The sequence below is a fragment of the Lampetra planeri genome, chromosome 13 (assembly GCF_965212315.1).
Source record: "Lampetra planeri chromosome 13, kcLamPlan1.2.h2, whole genome shotgun sequence".
Classification (NCBI taxonomy): Eukaryota; Metazoa; Chordata; class Hyperoartia; order Petromyzontiformes; family Petromyzontidae; genus Lampetra; species Lampetra planeri.
In genome coordinates, this window is record NC_136119.1 from 10,175,284 (window position 1) to 10,196,989 (window position 21,706).

The 21,706-nt window shown below is 46.9% G+C and overlaps 1 protein-coding gene across 3 annotated transcripts in view; it reads left to right on the plus strand.

Annotated features, from left to right (window-relative positions):
• Positions 1-21,706, plus strand: part of LOC144722052 (synaptic vesicle glycoprotein 2C-like) — a 48,642-nt gene that overhangs the window by 18,302 nt on the left and 8,634 nt on the right. For all 3 annotated transcript variants that reach the window (XM_078600139.1, XM_078600137.1, XM_078600138.1), the window contains exons 5-9: positions 8,418-8,551; positions 13,053-13,142; positions 14,716-14,826; positions 20,862-20,950; positions 21,461-21,625. In XM_078600139.1, the coding sequence (XP_078456265.1) occupies positions 8,418-8,551; positions 13,053-13,142; positions 14,716-14,826; positions 20,862-20,950; positions 21,461-21,625 (589 nt within the window). The remainder of the gene's footprint in view (positions 1-8,417; positions 8,552-13,052; positions 13,143-14,715; positions 14,827-20,861; positions 20,951-21,460; positions 21,626-21,706) is intronic.

The following is a 21,706-nucleotide window of genomic DNA, read 5'->3' on the forward strand; positions in this document are numbered from 1 at the left end:
ACTGACGGTAAAAATGTAAATACAGCTTCGATTTGAAAAATTTATACTTGGTCAGAATAAACATGGTGAGGCCTTGTCAGGAGAGGCTTTGGTCAGTGGTGGAGCTGGAAGGGTCGATCCTTCATTGCATATATTTGCCATCGAAGTCAATAGACAACGCCTTCACTCTGGAGGGGACATCCCATTCATCCGTCTTGAGCACACTCTGGAGGGGACATCCCATTCATCTGTCTTGCTCACACTCTGGATGGGACATCCCATTCATCCGACTTGATCACACGCCACTGCCAGGCTACATCACGATTTCAAAACAGGTATAAAATAACAATTCACATTTCTTTTCAATCATTGGAATGTTGCAGCATTCAAAATGCACGATCGTAGTTAAAATCGTTGTATATCGCCCGGAGTGGCAGTTAGAACAATTGGGGCGCGTGGCTTAAACCCCCCAACCACACCCCACCATCACCTCTGCCCGACCAAAATCTCCCCATGGTAACAATGGGGTTTACCACGGCTAATGCAAATCGACATGTCACGTGCGGTGCGGAAAACATGGGCACCTCTTACGTCTCTTTGAAGACATCTGTTCAGCGTGGAGGCGAAGACCCAAACAAAAAACCCTTCAGTCTCGGCTCTTGTGCCAGAAGTGGCATGAGCAAACAAATGCCAGGCTGCACCAGTGCCGCATGAAGCAAGTGCGGGGCCTGTAGCATTTGTTATAAAGGGGCCTTAAATAAATCAAAAACACGTAATATTAAAACACACATGTTTTACTTGCATAGCAAAGTAATTGTATTTTTTTTATTTGCTATACAGCCAGATAATACGACAAATCGCTAACCTTAAACACCCAGTCGTTCATAAAAGTTGAAGGCGGTATAGTACTATAGTAATAGAGCTAGTGCAGAGTCACTGAACCGGAATTGATAGCTTGAAAGCATTAAGCGCGGGGCCCTTGAAAGTGCGGGGCCCATAGCACGTGTAGTAGCTACTACACGTGTAGTAGCTACTACACGTGTAGTAGCTACTACAGGTGTAGTAGCTGCTGCTTGTGCTACTGGGATCATCCGGCACTGAGCTGCACCTGTCCATGCACCGCTACCTAACGTCAACGCAGTGTGCGGCCTGCACGTGTTGGTATGCTGCGAGAGAGTGACGCTAAAGCCAAGAGAAAGCGGCTGAAGTCCACCCAGTCAGTTTAGTACACGGCACAGGCAGAGAGAGACATTTGCACCGCAAATGTGTCTGCGTTAACAATGATTTCTTCACGTCCACGTTAAACTATTGCGGTGAAACACCGCGATGAAATGAGAGCGATGTACCGTACTATAAGCATGCACTTTTGCTTGGATGTAGATTTGCTTTAGCCCCTTTTTTCAAGGTGTTAAGCCAGGGGTCGGGAACCTTTTTGACTGGGAGAGCCATAAAAGCCAAATATTTCTAAATATATTTCATTGAGAGCCATATAATATTTTTAACGTATCATAAATTAATTATGTCTTACTTTTAATGCGACTTCTGGTGCTGCATGGTTTTGCTGATGGCCTTGTAGTCTGGTTCATACGTGGTGAGGTTGAGCTTCATGCAGGTGTGACCTGTGAAATGTATCTTCAAAACTAATTTTTGTTTACTTTAAAATGACACAGTATTATTAAATAATATCACAAGTATTTAAAAATCAGTTCCAAACTGATTTTTTTTTCAACTCAAAATTGTCTGGGAGCCATATGCCGTCACTGGAAGAGCCATATATGGCTCGCGAGCCATAGGTTCCCGACCTCTGTGTTAAGCGAAACAAAATTAACGCGATGTGCTAAACTACGTCTCCTGCCGCCCGTCTCAGGCTCTCTGCCAGAGGTCGCAAACGGGTTTTGATTCCTTACCCGTACCCGTACCCGGCCGCACCAGGGTCCCTACCCGTACCCTACCCGAAATGAGTGACAAACGGTTACTCACCAGTGACTCACGGCCTACCCGTACCCGTACCCGGCCACACCAGGGTCGCAAACGGCTACCCGTACCCGTACCCGGCCGGGTACGGGTAGCCAGGTATCGGGTAGGGTACGGGTATCGGGTACCCGGTTGCGACCTCTGCTCTCTTCCTCTCGCAATATTCAATGGGCGCTGTCTGCGAGCGCATTAATGCGTTTCACGACACATCAAAGAGCCTCGCTGCAGCCGGGAGTGAATAAACCAGCGACATCGATCACGCAAATATCCAGATCTGCTCAAACACTGATGATAAAAGAAGAGCATTTATTTTTTAATGCAAATTTATGAGTCAAGACGGGAATTCAATTATGTTATTGAAATGGGAGGGGGGGGGGATTTAGGAATGTATCTGGATTTAATTTTGGCGAATGGCAACAGCAAAACTAACGTCCATCCTGAAGCACTCGCACAGCGAGGCTCAAGACCGAAGAGGAGAGAGAGAGAGATGGACACAGAGCAGCCAGGAACAGTGGCTTTTTAAAAATCCTTTATATTAAGTTCACTTGCTTGCTTGCTTGCGTGCTTACGACCGTGAAAATCTTTCGGTCGTTTTTTAACCCACTTACCGTGATCCAATCGAGCTGACATTTTGCACACAGACTCGTTGTGCGTGACAATTTATTTTCGTGAAAAATGTTTTCCTAAATTTTCCACTTTTTAGGAAAAAATTTTTTTCAGATTTAATTTAAAATACCAATGTGCTAAAAATGAAACTCTTACTCAAGAAAAACAGAAATGAATAATAAAATCAAACCTATGCCACGCATATAAAGGATTTATAGTGAAAAACGTTGTTTTTACGGGTAATTTTTTTTGCGTTCAGTTTGTTGTCCTGCCCCCCCCCGCGCACCTCACGATTCAGCACGGGTTTGGCTACGCACGGTGCGACAGTAGTTCAACGTACGCGCGTACGGAATCAGAACATTTATTTATACCGCAGGAGGAATCCGATGAGCTGCAAAGCTCTTTTCTCACAGACGTACCGGTAGGGGCACGGGGTCAGGACGTTACAACAAACAAACAAACAAGTGAGTTTAACAGTTTAACAGTTTAACACGGAGGAGGCTTTCGCGACCAAAATCATCCATAATACAGGCGTCTTGGGTTAGATCGCGTAAATATATAAATGTGTCGTTAAACCCTCCACCACCCGACACAGCCAACTAGTAAGGTTTGTCACGTAAATCTGAGTAGACGTTTCGCCAGTAATTACTCAGATTGTAAATGTTGTGGCTTGGCTCTCCAACACACTGGTGTGTTGCTGTGCTAGTAACGAATTGGCCACGTTCTGTTTACGTGACAACCCCTACTAATTATCTGTGTCATGTGGCGGCGGGTTTAACGACACGAATATTTACGCGATCTAACTCAAACAAAAACCTCTATTATCGACGATATGAGTGCGAAATACAAGAAAGGTAAACACACGTGACGTGCACCAGGATCGCGCGTGGAGTGTTCATCATTATTCACCCGTTCAATCCGTGACTACCGTTCACTCGTCGATGCGTCGATGAGGTCCATGGGATCTGCGGCTTCTCACGTGCGACGTGACGCCGCCGAGTAGATCGATGATCTGCCTCCCACAGCCCCCTTTCGATCCACCCTCGCCTCTACCCATCACCCACCCCACACCACCGCCCCGTGGCCCCTCCAACAACACCGGGGGGGGGGGGCTTTGCAACCTGCGGCTCCGGAGAACCGCGCACGGCTCTCTAAGGACCTGACTTCGTGGCGTTATTCATGAAGGAGGACCACCGTCTCGTATTCAACACGTGCGTTGCGGCCTCTTGGAATATCGAGTTTCTTACCGAATTCAAAGAAAGAACAAAAACACCACAGGGCTCGTCTTGTTATTTTGGCTGCCGACTCATGGATGACACAAAGACAAAGATCCCCTGGGGATAGCCTTCGATAGACTATTGGGGCAAGTGCCGTTCGTGAGCACCTACGAAGGCTGCTGCCACGGAACACGATGGGGGTCGTTAGTCAGCACCACGCCCGACCGCCTTTGTTTCTCAAGTGCCGATGCTTACACACCGCAGCAGGTACTCATTTAAGGCTGAGTCGACCGAGTGGAGGTCCAGAATTTTCGTCACCGCTGTTGGTTGCTCGTGAGAATCCAACTCGGTTGGTCGCCCGGTTCGCAGCGCAGCACGCTAACCGGTGCGCCACCGCTCCCTCCCCAACGAACCCCTCCCCCCCACCCCCCTCAGCCACCCACAACAGCACACAACCTACCCGGCCCGTGTCCCGTCCCCCCTGATGGATGGTGTAATTTCCCGTAATCAGCCGAGGGTGAAAGTGAAAGGGAATGAGGCGTGGAGATAACGGGGTTTGTGCTGACTCCGGTGGCCAGGCGCTGACGTTCTCCCACCCCCCTCCCCGCCCAGCCGCCTGCGATCATTCATTGTCCCCCTCTCCCCTTCCCCTCCACTCCGTCTGCCCCCCCCCCCCCAGCCGTTGTGCCCCCCTCTCGCCAGACGGCCCACCAACCACCGCATTCTCTCATTCGCCCTGCCCCCCTCTCTCTACCCCCCCCCCCCCCACGCCGCCAAGGCTCAATAAGTCACGGTGGCTAGGAGATGTTAACTACCTCGCCTGGTATACACGAGGTCGTGGGTTCGATCTCGACCCTGACGCCTGTTGTATATTTGGAGTTTGCGTGTCTCTCTCGCTGTGGTCGCGGGGATTTTTCTCCAGGTCCTCGGGGTTTTCCCCTCCACGTTCAGAAACGTGCGTTGGGAGATTATTTGGCTGCCATACATTTCCACATGATTATAAGTCACTTCGTTGAGCTATTATTTGTGGTCAGGCCGCTTCTGAAAGAAAAGTTTCGTTTAGGAATATTGCCCTGCAATATTTGTTCTCCCGCCCCCCGGAAACCAATGTGAATTCCCCACCGGGAATTGACATTAAGGAATATTCAGAAGTGTTTATTCCCCTTCTGAATATTTGTTACCTCCCCCTCATCGTTCTTTGTAGCGAAGTAAACCTAAACCCTAAGCAGAATAAATGTTTATTTAAAAAAGGTAAAACATGATTTTTTGCTCAAATTATCACCGAAGGCGGTGTTCATCTTTTCTTTACTGCCTTGAGACAGTGGTAACAATTCCACATTCCTACGTTAGGTGGTGAGTCTATGCATAGGAGAAGCCACTGTTGACTTCCACCTGAAAAGTGGTACTCACTTTATCGACCGTGTAAGGATGATGGGCTGAGTTCATCCCTAACCAGGATATGAACTCGCAACCTTCCGATTGTAAGCCGCTCACTCTACCGCTGAGCCACTTGGTTGGATTACATTTTTATTTCCCTGGAAGTATAAATATTGAGCAATATTCATGAACATTTTGGCAATTTGGTCCGAAGTATTCATTCACCGGATGGGTATATTTCAGGGTGCTGGACAATGTTTACACTGAAGTTGCTTGACATTGGTTTGTGTGGGCACACATTGGCAATGCTGGTTATAAAACAATACGAAGATGACAAGCTTACTCTTAAAAGCTATCATTGTTAATGCAAAACATTAAGCTGGGCAAGGTGGAGCAAGCCTTTAATCCAACGCCTTGGAGACAGGGGCGTCCGGCTCATACACAGATTTGTTAAAATCCCAAACCCACTGGGCTGTAGCTTAGTCAGGAGATGGAGGTAGAGCAAGTAGGTTCATGAGCTCATCTCTGCTGATCTTTGAGTATGATGCTGCCTTGCGCGAGGGTCTTCTCAGTTGCCCCCCACATGCAACACAAACTAAAGAAATATTCCAGATTTGAAGCTTTCGTGACTGCAAGGAATCATATTCTTAGGTTTTTTCGGTAAAGTCACGTAGGTAAAACATCAAAATTAATGAAAATAAAATAAAATAAAACAAAAATCACGACGTTTCGGAGGCAACACAAGCTGCATCATGCAGCTAATTCGGCTGTGACGGTCCCACCTGATGACGGAGACTTGTGTTGCCTCCGAAACGTCGTGAATTTTGTTTTATTTTATTTTATTTTCATTAATTTTGATGTTTTACCTACGTGACTTTACCGAAAAAACCTAAGAATAAAGAAATATTGGCTCAACATCGCAATGCATAACTCTTCTGAAAAAGGGCATCTGGAGACTCGTCATGAAAAACGAAATGACATTGTTACATTATTATATCACATGTTTATCAACTTATTGGACACATGAGACTTACATTTTTAACATCAAGAATAGAGTTTTCGTGAATTCTGCAATAAATGATAGCTGATGGGTACATTCGTCATTTCCAATAGTGACCAAAAATACATCCAAGACTGGTCCAGAAATTTAAGCAAACATGGAACTGGACTAAGTGAATTTTGCTGGATGGGTTGAATGTGAAATTTAAATCCTTGATTTTACTTTATATATATATTTAAAAAAACCCTCTTGCCATTTCCTTGACTCTAGCCCTCTGAAAGCAAAATGAAAAAAATGTTCATCAGAGTGGAAAATGTCAAGAGGGATGACGCTGCTTCAGAACGGATGTGGCATGGCAATGTGATCCATTCAGGTTTGGGAGCATGCTATGTGTGTCTGTGTTCAGATGCATTTACTTTCGGGCGTGGTGCTGGCCATCCACCCCCCGTCGTGTGCCTTGCCGGCCTTCATAGGTGCTACTCGCTAACAGCACTTGCCCCAACAGTCTGTTGAGGCTATGGACTGGGGAGGGGGAAATCGTTATCTTTGTCTTCATAGGGTGGAGCGGTAGTGCAGCTGCTAACCCGGTTGCCCGAGTTCGAATTAGGATTACCAGCCATGGCTCGCATCAGTGGAAATTGATGTTAGCCATGGCCCAATCCACAAATACGAAGGAGACATCACAGCGATATACTCCGCCGCTCCTGACGCTGATATCCGGCGCGACCACCTGGACGTGAAATTGTAGTCGCTGCTCTGCGTCTACATCAGCCGTACTCGAAAGAAGCGGGAATTATCTGAGCCACTCTTGTGCCTCCCCTAGGTCAGAGGTCTCAACCGGGTACCCGATACCCGTACCCTACCCGATACCCGGCTACCCGTACCCGGCCGGGTACGGTTACGGGTAGCCGTTTGCGACCCTGGTGCAGCCGGGTACGGGTACGCGTAGGCCATGAGTCACTGGTGAGTAACCGTTTGTCACTCATTTCGAGTAGGGTACGGATATGGGTAGGGTACCCATTTGCAACCCTGGTGCGGCCGGGTACGGGTACGGGTAAGGAATCAAAACCCGTTTGCGACCTCTGCCCTAGGTTGACTCAGCCTTAAGCGAGTTCCTGGTGCGGTATGTAAACGTCAGCACCGGGGAGACAAAGGTGGCCAGGCACCGTCCTGGCCACACCACCTCCTCATGCGTCAGTCGTGGTCACAATCGGTGTTCTCTGTGAGCACTTGCATCCACGGCGTGTAGGCTGCACAGGAAGGGGGTGGGGGACAATCTTGTCTTTTGTTGTAGAGCAATAAATAAGACTGTCTCATATGGTACAGCTTGATAGAACGTGCAGCAACACCTTGCGAGGAATAGTTTTCTGGGTTTTTCAAGATTAATTCGCAGCGCTCAGCTGCGATCTGATGGCGTGCAGGAAAAAATCACGACTCAACATCAGCCCGCGTGCCGCGTGCTTGTCTTGTTGTGGTTGCTGTTCGCTCGTGCCATCTGTTTTGCGAGCGAGGGGCGGTTAATGATGTCCCAATGTGTTTGCGGGTGCACGCGCGCATGCATAAAATGCGAATTGCCATGATTCGTGCAAAAATTAATAGAGCCTCCGCTGCGTCGGGCTCGTGCCGACTGCGTTGGTTGTGCGATTCGGCTGAGGCTGTGCGAGCAATTTCACTTTGCTTGGGCAAATGTTGCGCAGCGCTGAGCGCGCTTCCGTGTGACCTGAGCAACGTTTCTGGATGCGGTTAACATCGGCGGCGAATATCTGATCCTGTCCCGAGTCTCGCCTAGGTTGACTTCGACCGCAAATAAGTACATCAGCGCTGGGGAGACAAAGGTGGCCGGGCGTGGTCCTGCCCACCACCCCCCCCCCCCTTGTATAAGGCGCTCTCTAAGAGCACTTGCCCAACAGTCTATTACGGGGTGATCCTTTCCTTTTTGTGATGGTCCAGGCAGTGTTTTATCTTATTCCTGGGTGTCCCTACGAGGTTAGCTCTGGCTTAAACGAGTACCTATCGTGGTGTGTAAGCGTCGTCATCTGGGGAGACGTAAAGACGGCCGAGCATTGTCCGGCCACACAACCGTCTTGTGTGAGCCGTGCCTGCCTTGTTGGCAGGTACCCACTGACCCGCCCCTGCTAGACATGGGTGGGAAAAGAGCTTTGCAGCTCATCGGATTCCTCCAGTATCAATACATATTCTGATTCTCACAGTACTTGCCCCCCCCCTCCCCGCTCAACGCGGGATCTCTTCTCGTGTCCATGCAGGCTGGAGCTTCAGCATGGGCTCCGCGTACCAGTTCCACAGCTGGCGCGTGTTCGTCATCGTGTGCGCCCTGCCTGCCGTGTCGGCCGTCGTGGCGCTCACCTTCATGCCGGAGAGCCCTCGCTTTCTCCTGCAGGTGTGGCCGCCCGCCTCCCCTCGCCTCCCAGCACCACACAACCCTGTGCCGCCACCGCCGCCGCCACCGCCGCCCGCCACCGTCAACAACAACAACAGCAAACAGAAATCATCACGATAACAGCGACGTACAAGAGATAAGCATGGCATCGTCATTCGTACGGCAAGAACTGGCTCACTGTTGCAGGGTCAGAGGCCTTCTGTGGCAGCACAGTGTAGGAGGAGCATTACACCCCAGGCAAGCATTTGTATGGAGGAAATTAATAATTTCTATAAATAATGGCCTTCTACTTACTAAGGAAAGCCTCAAGCAAGCCTAAAGACATTTTCAGTATGGTCCTGCTTCGTATGTTTTGACCAGCTCTCTTTTGAGAATTTTGTTTCCGTGTGCGAAGAAACTGAAGTGCATGGAGAAACCCCCACGCATATGTTGGGGATGGCACTTGGTAGAACATCTGTATGGGAAGGTCAGTGACCTACTTATTCTGCTGATGCGCTAGGCACCCAAAATATCCCTGCAGGTGGCTGTCACATGCACGGTATCACCACAATATACCAAACCCACCACCGAAATGCTGGATGACAGATGTGACCACTGCACTGAATGTCAGCAATACCCTGTGACCACCATCACATAGGTGAGCAGACGATAAGCCTGCTGGGTAATGGTATCCGCTGTGCACAGGGCCGGATTAAGATTTTGTAGGCCCCTGGGCTATGGGTACTGTGAGGCCCCCAGTAATATTTTCAAAAGGAAAACTAAGTTAAAGAGAAATAAAATGTATTTTTACAAGGCAAACAACAAATGAAATTCGGCATTCACAAATTAAAAATAACTTTTCACCAGAGGTCGCAAACGGGTTTTGATTCCTTACCCGTACCCGTACCCAGCCGCACCAGGGTCGCAAACGGGTACCCGTACCCGTACCCTACCCGTACCCGGCCGGGTATGGGTAGGGTACGGGTATCGGGTACCTGATTGCGACCTCTGGGATGAAGCCATGTTGCAGGCGCGGGTGGGTTGATTCTATGAATTTGAATTGTGAGAAGAGACAAGACGTTGGGAAATGAGTGACAAACAGTGACTCACCAGTGACTCACGGTCTACCCGTACCCGTACTCGGCCGCACCAGGGTCGCAAACGGGTACCCGTACCCGGTCGGGTACGGGTAGCCGGGTATCGGGTAGGGTACGGGTATCGGGTACCCGGTTGCGACCTCTGCCCTAAAGCCCCGTGCCATCATCCGGCTCTGGTTGTACATTGCGATTGAGGATGCCCGAGGATACATCGGTTAATTCCATTACTGTAACTTTTCATCACAACTATAATTGAAATCAGGACATGGAGGAAATGGTATAGTAAGTGGTTATTATTTAATTGAGTAATATTTAGGCCATATCTACTCCATGGAGAATGAATTACCTAACTCCCATCACTGAATATTCCAAAACAAAACACAGAGAGATAAAATAATATATCGGCCGCAATTTTGTATTCATAAAGAATACTTTCCAGATGTTGGGCTGGCGTGAGGCTTCGAGTCAGGATTCGCTTGATAAATACCACGCTGACGCTCGCTCATGTCGAGTTGCTGGGACCAGACATATCCACACTCGTAGCACATCAGCCTTCCCAGAGGGAAGGGCAGCAGGAATTCGGTGTGCCGTGTTTGCTATGAGTCGAGTGACTGGCATGTAACATCTCCCCTGGTAACAAAAAGACCAATCTTCTTGGTTCTTTCGGTAAAGTCACGTAGAATGGAAATAATAAAATAATAAAAATAAAACATAATAAAATAAATATTTTATTATATTATTTTTTTTGTATATTATTTTTTCAGAGTGGATTTGAAATTGCTGTTGTGAATGCTGCTGTGGCTATGCCACATTGCACATTCCAAAGCATTGGTCTTTTTCGATTTAAAGCTTTCGTGACTGCAGGGATTCATCTTCCTGGTTCTTTCGGTAAAGTCACGTAGAATGGAAATAATAAAATATTAAAAATAAAACATAAGAAAATAATATGATTAAATATTTATTTAATTATGTTTTGTTTTTATTATTAATAATATAATAAAATGCTTATTTTATTATGTTTTTTTAATTTTATTATTTCCATTCTACGTGACTTTACCGAAAGAACCAAGAAGATGAATCCCTGCAGTCACGAAAGCTTTAAATCGAAAAAGACCAATGCTTTGGAATGTGCAATGTGGCATAGCCACAGCAGCATTCACAACAGCAATTTCAAATCCACTCTGAAAAAATAAAAAAATATATATATAACGGCTTACACAGCAGTTGTATTGCTGCTCAGAAGAAATTGCACTTTAAAATGTTAACGCCACCAGACATGACCAGGTTGGGCAAGCTAAATGCCATGCCTCTCATTGGTATTCTCAGTTCACCTGCACGGTTCACAATGCAATTGCATTTCAATTTCAAGCATCGTTTTTCGTAATGTTTTTCTCCTCTAATTATATTGCGTGCCATGGGGCATACTAAGAGTAAGAAGGCAGCCACAGCAAGTCGGCTGCTGGTGCTGATGATGTTGCGAAAACATTAATAAACATACATGTTTGTGCAAGCATAGACATTGTGGGAATACCGTAGTTATTACCGACACATAATAACTAGCCCAAGGCCAAATCACCCTTTATTAGCCCAATCTCATGGATGTTGGAAGCTAAGTAAGGTTGAGCCTAGATAGTGCATGGATGGGTGACCACATGTATCAAACAGGTGTTATAGGCTCCTGCTGCTGCTGGATCACGTTGTGTGCAGCAGAGGTTGTTATTGTAGTAAAATACATTGTTGTACTGCACTTCTTTTCTCCGCGCATTTACCAAACTGCAGTGAGGAGCGTGGTGGAGTAATTATCCAGCAGTTGATTGGCAATAGGACTGTTGCATGCAATGGTAGATAGTTCTAGGTGATGCCCACATTTGATTTCATCCCAGCATTTTATATTTATGGATTGGCAATATATACTTAGTCTCATGCCTATACCTATAAATCAACCGTCTGATCCTATGAAACCGGTGATTCATAATATTGTGCTACACGTGGGTATTACTCACGGCACATGGCACGAGTGTATTATATAATCTACTGAGAGGCCTGAACCGCAAGAACATATGTTCTCAGCCTATGAACAGTAACCCATTTATATCCTGTTCACAATTATTAGATTTCACTCTTCTCAAAAGCACCCCCTTTCAGTGCAAATAAGTGATTTTATTTTCCTCTTTTACAGAATGTGCGAAAGCATTCATATGGCTGGAACCAAATAGGAGCCCGAAGAGATAACAAGTACATCGTGTCAATGGAATTGGGCATAACCATTATGAGTGGGATTGAGAGAAAAAACACACGCACAATTACACAATGAAGACTGAGCTGAGCTGTTAAATTCCATGAATGCAACCCTGTACATACAATGCACAGCTGAAAACTAAAATAATAATACAAATAATCCATACACTGTGAAACATCATTCACTGTAAATTGTGTTTTTCAGGAGGGTGCAGTGTTTGGATATTTGGCCAATTTCTTCATTCAATATTCTTGCACATGGGAGAAAGGCAATTTACCTGGGGAAACCCCACGTCTAGGTGGACATTACGTTGAACAAACATTATACAGGTGTTCACAGCGAACTACTTGCTGTACTGCCATCCACAGGCCACCTGGTTAAGCCCTGCATGTTGGGAATCTCACACAGGGTAACGGTGTCTGTATTATTTCCGTGGTGTATGGATATCATTTTACGTCACTACTCTTCCCAAATTAAAAATCTCACCTACCAGTTGTAGTTACAGCATCCACTCAGGTGTACTCTGTGATGACTCAAAGTTCACGATTAATGCCCATGTACACTGGGCTTACGAACATTGTCACATTCTCGCCTCACTGGCCCACCTTCTGGCCAATCAATTACATTTCCGAATCTTCTTCCAAGATGTGCATTGGGTTGCATAAGAAAGAAAATGTGATTAATCATGACGGAGGGGGGCAAGTGGCATCGATCCAGCTGTCACAGAAGTATATCTGGGTTGTGCCATCTTCTGGTCCATCGATAACTTTTATCAATATTCCACAAGAAGCTCAATAAGGTAATTGAGAAAATGTGACTACAAGTAATGAGAATCATGTGTCCACGTGGCTCAGCGGTCACACAATGGCCACACCAGACCACGAAGCTCGTTGTCGCCGGATGAGGCTGGCTGCAATTACCGGCGAAACGTCACGGCACTCGAACTGCAAATGTTGTGGGTTTACTCTCCAACACACCGGTGTGCTGTACTAGTGACGAATTAGCACGTTTTGTTTAAGTGACAACCCTTGTTTATTGGCTGCGTCGGGTGGTGATGGGTTTTACGACGCATTTATATTTACGCGATTTAGCCCCAAAGAGAAAAAAACACTGTCGTGGATAATATTAGTCGCGAAAGCCTACGTGTGAAACTGCCTGTGTGCGTGCGTGTGTGTTCGTGTCACAGATGGGGAAGCACGACGAGGCGTGGATGGTGCTCAAGCAGGTGCACGACACCAACATGCGCGCGCGGGGCCACCCCGAGAGAGTCTTCACTGTAAGCGCGCACGCTCATTTACAGAACTCACGGACCCCCCCCCCCCCCCTCTATAGACGCGTCATCCTTGAAGAGGCGGCCATCAGCTATTCTGATAACAGCATGAGACTGATGACCATACCATGTGACACCAGAGTTGTCACCTGTTGTGTCCTGGCTTTCCCAGGATCATGCAGGTGACTTTGGGTCAGAGTGCTTGACCCACGATCAATCGAAAGGTTGTGAGTTCAAATGCTGGTTATGGGTAGTCTCAACTAATATTCCTATGAGCTGAAAAAAATAGAACCACTTTGTTGGAATTCAATGCTTTAAAAAATAATACCAGATGTCCTGGTACTGCCATAAGAAGGTGGACATTTTACCAATGGTTCAAGGTTACCAATCAATATTGGGGTAACTATGGAATGTGCATGCTGTAAATGTCCAAATGATAAGCCACTTTGTTGAGCTATCATTTGTGGCCAGGTTGCTTTTGAAAAATAAGTGAATACATGAGTGGGCTTTGTCTGAGGATGGTTGAGCTTTATTTGTTTGTGTTTTGGTGATTTTTTATTTACCTTTCTTGTACTTTGCACTCCTATCGTCTTGTGTGTTGATTGTTGTTGTGATGTTCTTACCCGCCCCTACTGGACATCTGCTCAAAAGGGCTTTGCAGCTCACCGGATTCCTCCAGTGTAGATCAATATTCTGATTCTGAACTTCGCTGGAACCCGCGAGCTGGAGAGACTCAAATAAAAAAATGAGGAAACTGGACAGTTGAGCCCCCCTGTTAATCCGTGCGCCAGGGCCCATGCCAACCGCATGACACCGCTTGACGATAACCATAAACACAGTGCAGTGCCATCTCCAGTTAAGACACTGCCTTCGAATTTTTGCCTTTTTTAAAATTCAGAAAAAAGAACTCACTTTAATCCATATTCAAGAAGATTGTTTTCGATTAGGTTTAGTGCACATGAGGTTGCATGTATCAGTGGCAGGATTAATATATACCAGACATACATGTTTTTTAGGCATTTGCCAGCCAGATGATTCACGTATGGAACAACCTCAGAGAGGACAGGCTAAAGCCGTTTTTGGAATTGCTGTCCAAAGGTTTATATTTGTTCACTTTTTCTACATCTGATCTCGGGCCCAAAAATGTTCTGACACAATTGTATTCAACACAAGGCTCTCATTGTAACATGATCAATGGCTATGGCTGAGCCTCAGAGGCAATGTGAGGAATGCTAAGAGGGAATATTGACAAGGTGGATGGAGTATTCAACAAGACACTGCACTGTGTGAGAATGTACACTTGATGGTACAATAACTCTCGCGAGACCCATTGAAAAACGGCACGTGTGAAAGAAAAAAAAAACCCGATTAAAACCAGTCCAGCGTCACACGTGGGGAGAGAGATAAGACTCATTTCCCGACCCATTGTCGCGTTACCCGATTAGTTGAGTGATCGAACCGATGATTGGCACAGCAACCGATCGCTACGCACGGCGCGAAAGAAGTTCAACGTACCCCGTACACACGGACACAGCGATGGTGTGCGTCAGCCGCGGACGTGACCGGCTCCTTTGTCCAGGTGACGCAGATCAAGACCTTGAAGCAGGAGGACGAGCTGGTGGAAATGACGTCGGACACGGGAGCCTGGTACCGCCGATGGCCCATGCGCACGGGCACGCAGCTGCACGCGGTGAGTGACGGGGTGGTGCTCTGCACACACGCACAGAGACCACAGATCCACCCCCCCCCCCCCCGCTGCTGTAACCATCAACGGACCGTCGCTGTTAGTGAGCACCTATTAAGGTCGGCACAGCGCTCAAGGAGGTGGCGTGGACAGCACCCGTGGTCAGTTGCCTTTGTCTCCCCAGTGCTTTTGCTCACCGTGGCAGATACTCACTTAAGGTGTGTTGATCTGGGTTGGGGGGGGGGTGCCTTGGGCCCCTTTGCGTGTCAATCGTCGCTGACGTTAGCCATGGCCGGGAATCGAATTTGGACGCCCGGTTCGTAGTGCGGAGCACTGCCCACGATGACACTGCTCTCCCACACGCACAGACAACACGCAGATACACAAAGACACACCCACACGTATCTGTAGACACGTAACAATAATCGCCATTGGCGGTGAAATCATCACTCTGCTTGTGCCAGGCTACGTGCACTTTGAGGCCACGTGAAAAGTTGAAGGCTCACTCAACAGAGGTCATGGTACAGGCACAGGTTTTATGGGTGAGCTGGCTGAGATGCTGGCGAATGAAAAGCATCTGTGCTCCCCATGTGCTAAGGGGCCATCCATTGAGTACGTACGCACGGAGGGGGGATTGGGGGGTTGACCCAAATGCGTACGCTTGTGTATGGGGGGGTCTACTGACAATGTACGCATATGAAACGGGGGGGGGGGTGAAGCCTCGATACTAATTTGTCGACTTTTGCCTTCAAATGAGCTAGACAGTCCGGCGGTGGACTATCTGTTTGCTTAAACACGTCAATATTATTAATCCTTGATCGTCTCTGCGTGGATTAAATATCGGCCATTCTATAGGATTCGGCGGGGGGGGGGGGGGTATAAAAAGTACGCGTGCATACAGGGAGGGGGGGAGGGGTCAAGTTTTGACAGATTTTTGCGTACCTACTCAATGGATGGCCCCTAGCCTGTTGTGTTTTAGCGGCCCCGGCGTTCTGCCCATTATTCTGAGTCTCTCCGTCACCCTCCTTTGTTGCCGGAGGGCAGCTGCCTCCGACTGGCCACTCGAATATTTTACGGGCCTACTGCACAGAGGCTGGTCTTGATACCAGTGATACACCGCCTTTAATAAGTCCACACACGCAAACATGAGTAGATTTAGAAAACACATACGTGCGTAAAGAGACACACCGACAAACACGTACACGCATTAACACGCAAGTAATATTACGTATTTATGTATTTGTTTTCTGCACTCTTGTTAATTCTCTTGGGTATCAATACAAACACGAATCCACACTCAAACACACAACTACACACACAGGCTTAAATACAAACACACACGCACATAAATACACGCCAGACACAAATATACAAAGGCAAACACACACACATACCAAAAAAAAGACAAAGATCCCCGTATAGCCTTAACAGACTGTTGGGGCAAGTGCTGTTAGCGAGCACCTATAAAGGCCAGCACCTCACACGAGGGGGTGGGTGGCCAGCACGACGCACGACCGTCTTTGTCTCCCCAGTGGCGATGTTTACACACTACACCAGGTACTCATTTGAGGCTGAGTTGACCTAGGGGAGGCCCAGGACCGGTTCAGATATAATCGTCACCGGTATTGGCCATGAACGGGAACGAACCCGGGTCGCCAGGTTCGCAGCGCGCTAACCACTACACCACTGCTCCCCACACACACCCACACGTACACACTAACACCCACGAAGACCAATATATCCCATTGCCTAGCAGCATGCTGTTTGGCACAAAGTGCTGTGCGTGAGCATAGGATGGCAAATGAGGCTGGCACGGCACATGGGAGTATGGTGTGGACTCTACTTTGTCTTCCTAGCGTAGAAATAAAACGACAGGTATACATTTTTAGGCTGAGTTGATCTAGGGCGAGGCCCACGCCATGGTCAGAGTACCAATGTGAGACTCATATTGTGCAGAGGTGGGGTGATTGCAACAACGTGCCACGGCATAGCACATAGATGTTAGCCCGCACCTTCGATGAGCACGGTTGGCGATGTACGGTGCAAAAGAAGTTCAACATACACACACACACAGCGCCTCAAACAGAACGCACAAATTCACGAGCAATGGGCGACATCATTGTGTGCTCAACAATTATGTGCACGAGAGAAAGCAAATCTTACATAATATTTTAGCGATTTCTCTAGCAATTGTAAAACAAACAAAACATGTTCCCTTTCAACATGATTGCATAATATATATATTTTTGCAAAACAATATTACGATTAAATAATACTTCAGTGGCACTGTCTGAATATATAAAAGGGTACAAAAACCTAATGGGAAAAACCACAGTCAAAATTAAATTACACATGTTCTCCAGAAGTGTTATCGCGGTGAGTTAGAGCAGCATGAGGCTATTATCACTTCCCTCCCAACGCCCACAATTATTTAATATCGTTGCCGTTTTTTATATTTCGTTTCTACTTATTGACCGAATTCCGTTATATATCTCGGGTATTGCAATACCCAATACGATTCGATGCAACGAAATTGGGATTCACACAGCCGCGACATACGACCGCACAGTGTGGGCATATTTGTTTTGTAAAGGCAGTCAGTTTCATGTAACGGTAAAGTGGCACCCCTGCAATTTCTTTATCACGCCACTCTATTTTATAAAATGCCTTTCATATTCAAGTATCTCAAAACGCTGCACGTAAAAAAAACTACACTCACAAGAGTAGATAAAATCTAATCGAAATAGAAAGCTGATAATAATGACTAGTCTCGAAATTCCAATAAAATGTAGACTTTGATGAAAGCGAATGATAATAACTGCATAGTAATCCAATCGGACATCAGGACCAGAGTGCCCTTCTAGAGGGTATTTGACCTACTCTTCCACACTGTCCAGACACTTTATTAGAGATGGGAGTACCCACACTTTACCTCACCACACGTGACCTGCAGATCCACCACGGTGTACATGCTCATACTGCTGGGTGGACAGAGGTGGGAGGATGAAAGAAGCTTGCCCACTTGTTTCAAGGAGTGCGCCGGAAGATCGACCCCGATGACCTCTGGATTGCAGGGCCACGTTCTGAGCAGCAGGGGACAGTGGAGCAATATCCTCCATGATCGTAATCTATATTTGAAGCTTTCGTGACTGCAGGAATCTATACTCGCTGGTTTTTTCGGTAAAGTCACGTGGGTAGAAAAGAAAAGGAAATCACGACGTTTCGATTGCAACACAAGCAATCGTCATCAGGTGGGAAAACAACATCAAGAGAATTGTGCTCCCACGTAAATAACACCCACCTTCACCAACTCCTGCTGACCAGCGTTGAAGTACGGTCAATTGGCCCACAGGACCTGCAGGGCGTAGAGAGGCCCTCATCCAGCAGTGGATTGTGTACGTGCGGTATTCTCGTGAGCACGAACGCCATTGGTTTTCCGAAAATCGGAAGGCCACCTATCGCATGTAACTCTGTGTGTCCTGCATGTTGAACTTCTGTACGTTGTGGATCACTTCATTCCGAGCCGTCGGAATTTTAACTTCAATCGGAGCTTCGAACTCAATCTGGCTGCCTATCATCCCACTTGAAGTCCTACATACAGAACGAACCTTCATTGAAGCGGCTGCATTCCATATCAAGCTCCCTTGTATCGCCAGCGTCAGGTGTAGCTGGATGTTTCTGTTGCGCGTAGTCACTTTAATGTGTTCTTCGTTCATGTTTTTGTTTGTTGCGGTTGCACCCGAGTCAAGAGCCGCATGGCTCTCAGGGCTATTCCTAATCAATGAAAATGAAAAAAAAAGCGGAGGGTCACACGTGTACCATGTAACGGTATGCAGCGAATTTTATCAGCTGCAGGGGGGGTCGCAATTCAAATTAAGACTTAATTATTTTGTATGTTTTTAACGCTGCCGTGTGTGTCGTAGCAACCCGAGTGGCTGCAGGTGTTGTGTGAACTAATCACACAACACGAATCAAAAATAATCTCATCTGCTGGGTTCGATGCGTGGAAAAATCCTATTTTAATGGGATAATCGATGCATCGTCAGTTTATATCACTCCCCCAGCGCCAACACCTCGCTCGCCAGGATTGGACTTGTTTAAGATTTTCTGGTTCAAAAATGTTATTACATCACTGGACCAGGAATGCCAGTCCTATACTATGTTATGATATCCAGGAGCTCAGTGCAATTATTATTGAAACCCATTCCTTTGCACCTTCCAGCCTTATCCTGTCCACCAATCAACGTGCACATTTAGTGCGAAAACATGACTGGAGAGCGAAGCAAAGAGTGGAGTGTTTAAGCATCTTCTGGTTGGATGATCCTTTCCCATTTCTCGCTTGTCTGGTGTCACTGAGCACAGCAGACGTGGTTCACAAAACCGACGCCAAGCCCGTCTCGAAACTACGCACGCACTTTGCAATGCCCCGGCCGGGATTTGTAAACGCAGCTCTGCGGCATGCCAGAGAGCTGCCCGCCTCGTTGTACGTTTCAACTCGAGCGCCTCCTAGTCGACGCATTGGGGAACGCCGTTGAATTCCCTGGCGTCCTTCTAAATCGGTGCACTCTAAACGGGCGTTGAGGGTTCAATCACAGTGAAACTTTAAGTGGCAACGTAACACCGATGCGTTATGGATTTTATGAAATCTCTAGCTGGATGGAAGGAGACTGGTGGATTTGTACATGAAAACTGTCCACCTTATATCGTGTTGCGTATTATTATATTGCAGCCGTTTTGTCAATCCACTGCTGGATGAAGGCCTTTCTCACACCGTGTTGGTCAGAGCGTTTAAACTAATAAAAAAAAAATGAGTTTTTATCTTACCAAGTAAGGCCCACTGAGCTGTATAGCTCTCCGAAACGTCGTGATTTGTATTTTATTTTTTATTTTACTTTCATTAATTTAATTTATTTACCTACGTGACTTTACCGAAAAAAACCTAAGAATATGAATCCTTGCAGTCACGGAAGCTTCAAATCTAGAACTGTATAGCTCTGTTTCAGAAGCGACCTCGCCACAAACAATCGCCCAACGAAGTGGCTTATCGCGTGTAAATGGATAGCAGCCAAATACTATGTACGCATGTTTCTAAATGTGGAGGAAAAAAACCGGAGGACCCGGAGAAAAATCCACGAGGCCACACACAGAGAGAGAAAGAGAGACACGCAAACTCCAAATATACAGCAGGTGTCAGGGTCGGGATCGACAAACACCACCCCACTGGCCAATGCGGGTTGTTGAAGGTGAGGCAGCAGGGGACAGTGGAGCACTCGTCACGAGAGTTAGCCACGAATCGCTACCACGAACCCTGAAACGCAGGTTGATGGATTCGTCGCGCAGCAGTGCTAACCACTGCACCACCACTCCCCCCCCCCCCCATTGCATAATAATACGTGTAATTCTCGACCCACGAAAGCCGACATAAACACATTTAAGATAGGTCACGATTAAGATACGTGGCTTATGAATGAGCATGTTTCCATGTGCGAGAACACCATGGAAACGTACACAAAATGCCCAAAAATCTCGTTGCTGTATTGTCTCTTACACTAGATCTCATAAACTTGCTGGTACTGTAGATGTTTCACATAAGATGATCTCTGATTCACCAACCCCATGTTAAAAGTCATTCATTTAAAGTACATGCCTTAATGGTTGGAAAAGGAATGCTAGAATTCATGCACACACTCCAAACCTGCGATAAACATCTTTATTTTTCACTCATGAACAATATAAATGACGTGTCGATTAGCAACTGATCCTATTCCAGCACCTCTGCCACCTTGCGATCAATCACGAATTGTCTTGAGTGTGCGCCGCGCGATGTATCTTACACATCAAAGTAGCAATCGTACCGCAGTGGCCACACATTTCAAAGGCACGTTCATTAATCACACCTGTCACCATGGTCCATAGCCTTAGTGACTCTTTCACTCTCTGCATATGCTTTTCCACCCATGACCCTTGACCCTTGACCCATTCCCCTAACCCCCCACTGCACCCGCCACCCTTCCAACCTTTAATTTCCCTTTCTCCCCAAGATATGCAAGACCCTGCGGAAGTGCTTTGCCGGTCCAATCAGGAGGACCTCTTTAATGCTGGTGGCTGTCTGGTGCACTCTCTCCTTCGGGTAAGCAACCCGCAATCACCCGGATACGTGCAGGTCACTTGTAAGAAGCAACTGTGTCATAAATAATATCGTTTATTTATACTGGAGGAATCCGATGAGCTTTGAAGCTATTTTTCACGGATGTGCAGTGTATTCCATCACTCATTACCAATTGCAATATAACTCAGGTAGCTTTGCGTTTGAAATGCCACTGTTATACGACTTGGCTCATTGCACAAATGTCGTGTTGGATGATGCCGTAGAATTAATTTGCATGCGGTTTGGGGCGTACGGGAAGTAAATGGGATGGATTAATGTGTTGGTGGAATATACATTTACGCTCGCGCAGTAAATACCGGTGAGGCTCAAAACGAAACGCATGGATCAGAGAACTAATTATAGCGAACAAATTCGATATCTGGACAGAATGCACTATTTTTCAGGATGCACCACTTTTCGTCGGAGCGCCACGCATGCCTTGCTCACCGCTCGCGTGCGTCCCGTTTGCGCCGCAACGTTTCTCGTCGACAGCTATTACGGGCTGAGTGTGTGGTTCCCGGAGATAATCAAGCAGCTGCAGAACGAAGAGTACGCGAAGCTGCTGAAGATCCACAACAAGCAGAGTGTGGTGGACACCACCTTCAACTTCTCCATGGCAAACCAGGTCCACAACAATGGGGAGTTCGTCAATGACAGGTGCTGCTCAACTATTTCCCCTCTGTTTAACACGTAGCAGGCTTTCGCGACCAATATTCTTCATAATCAACGTTTTTGGGT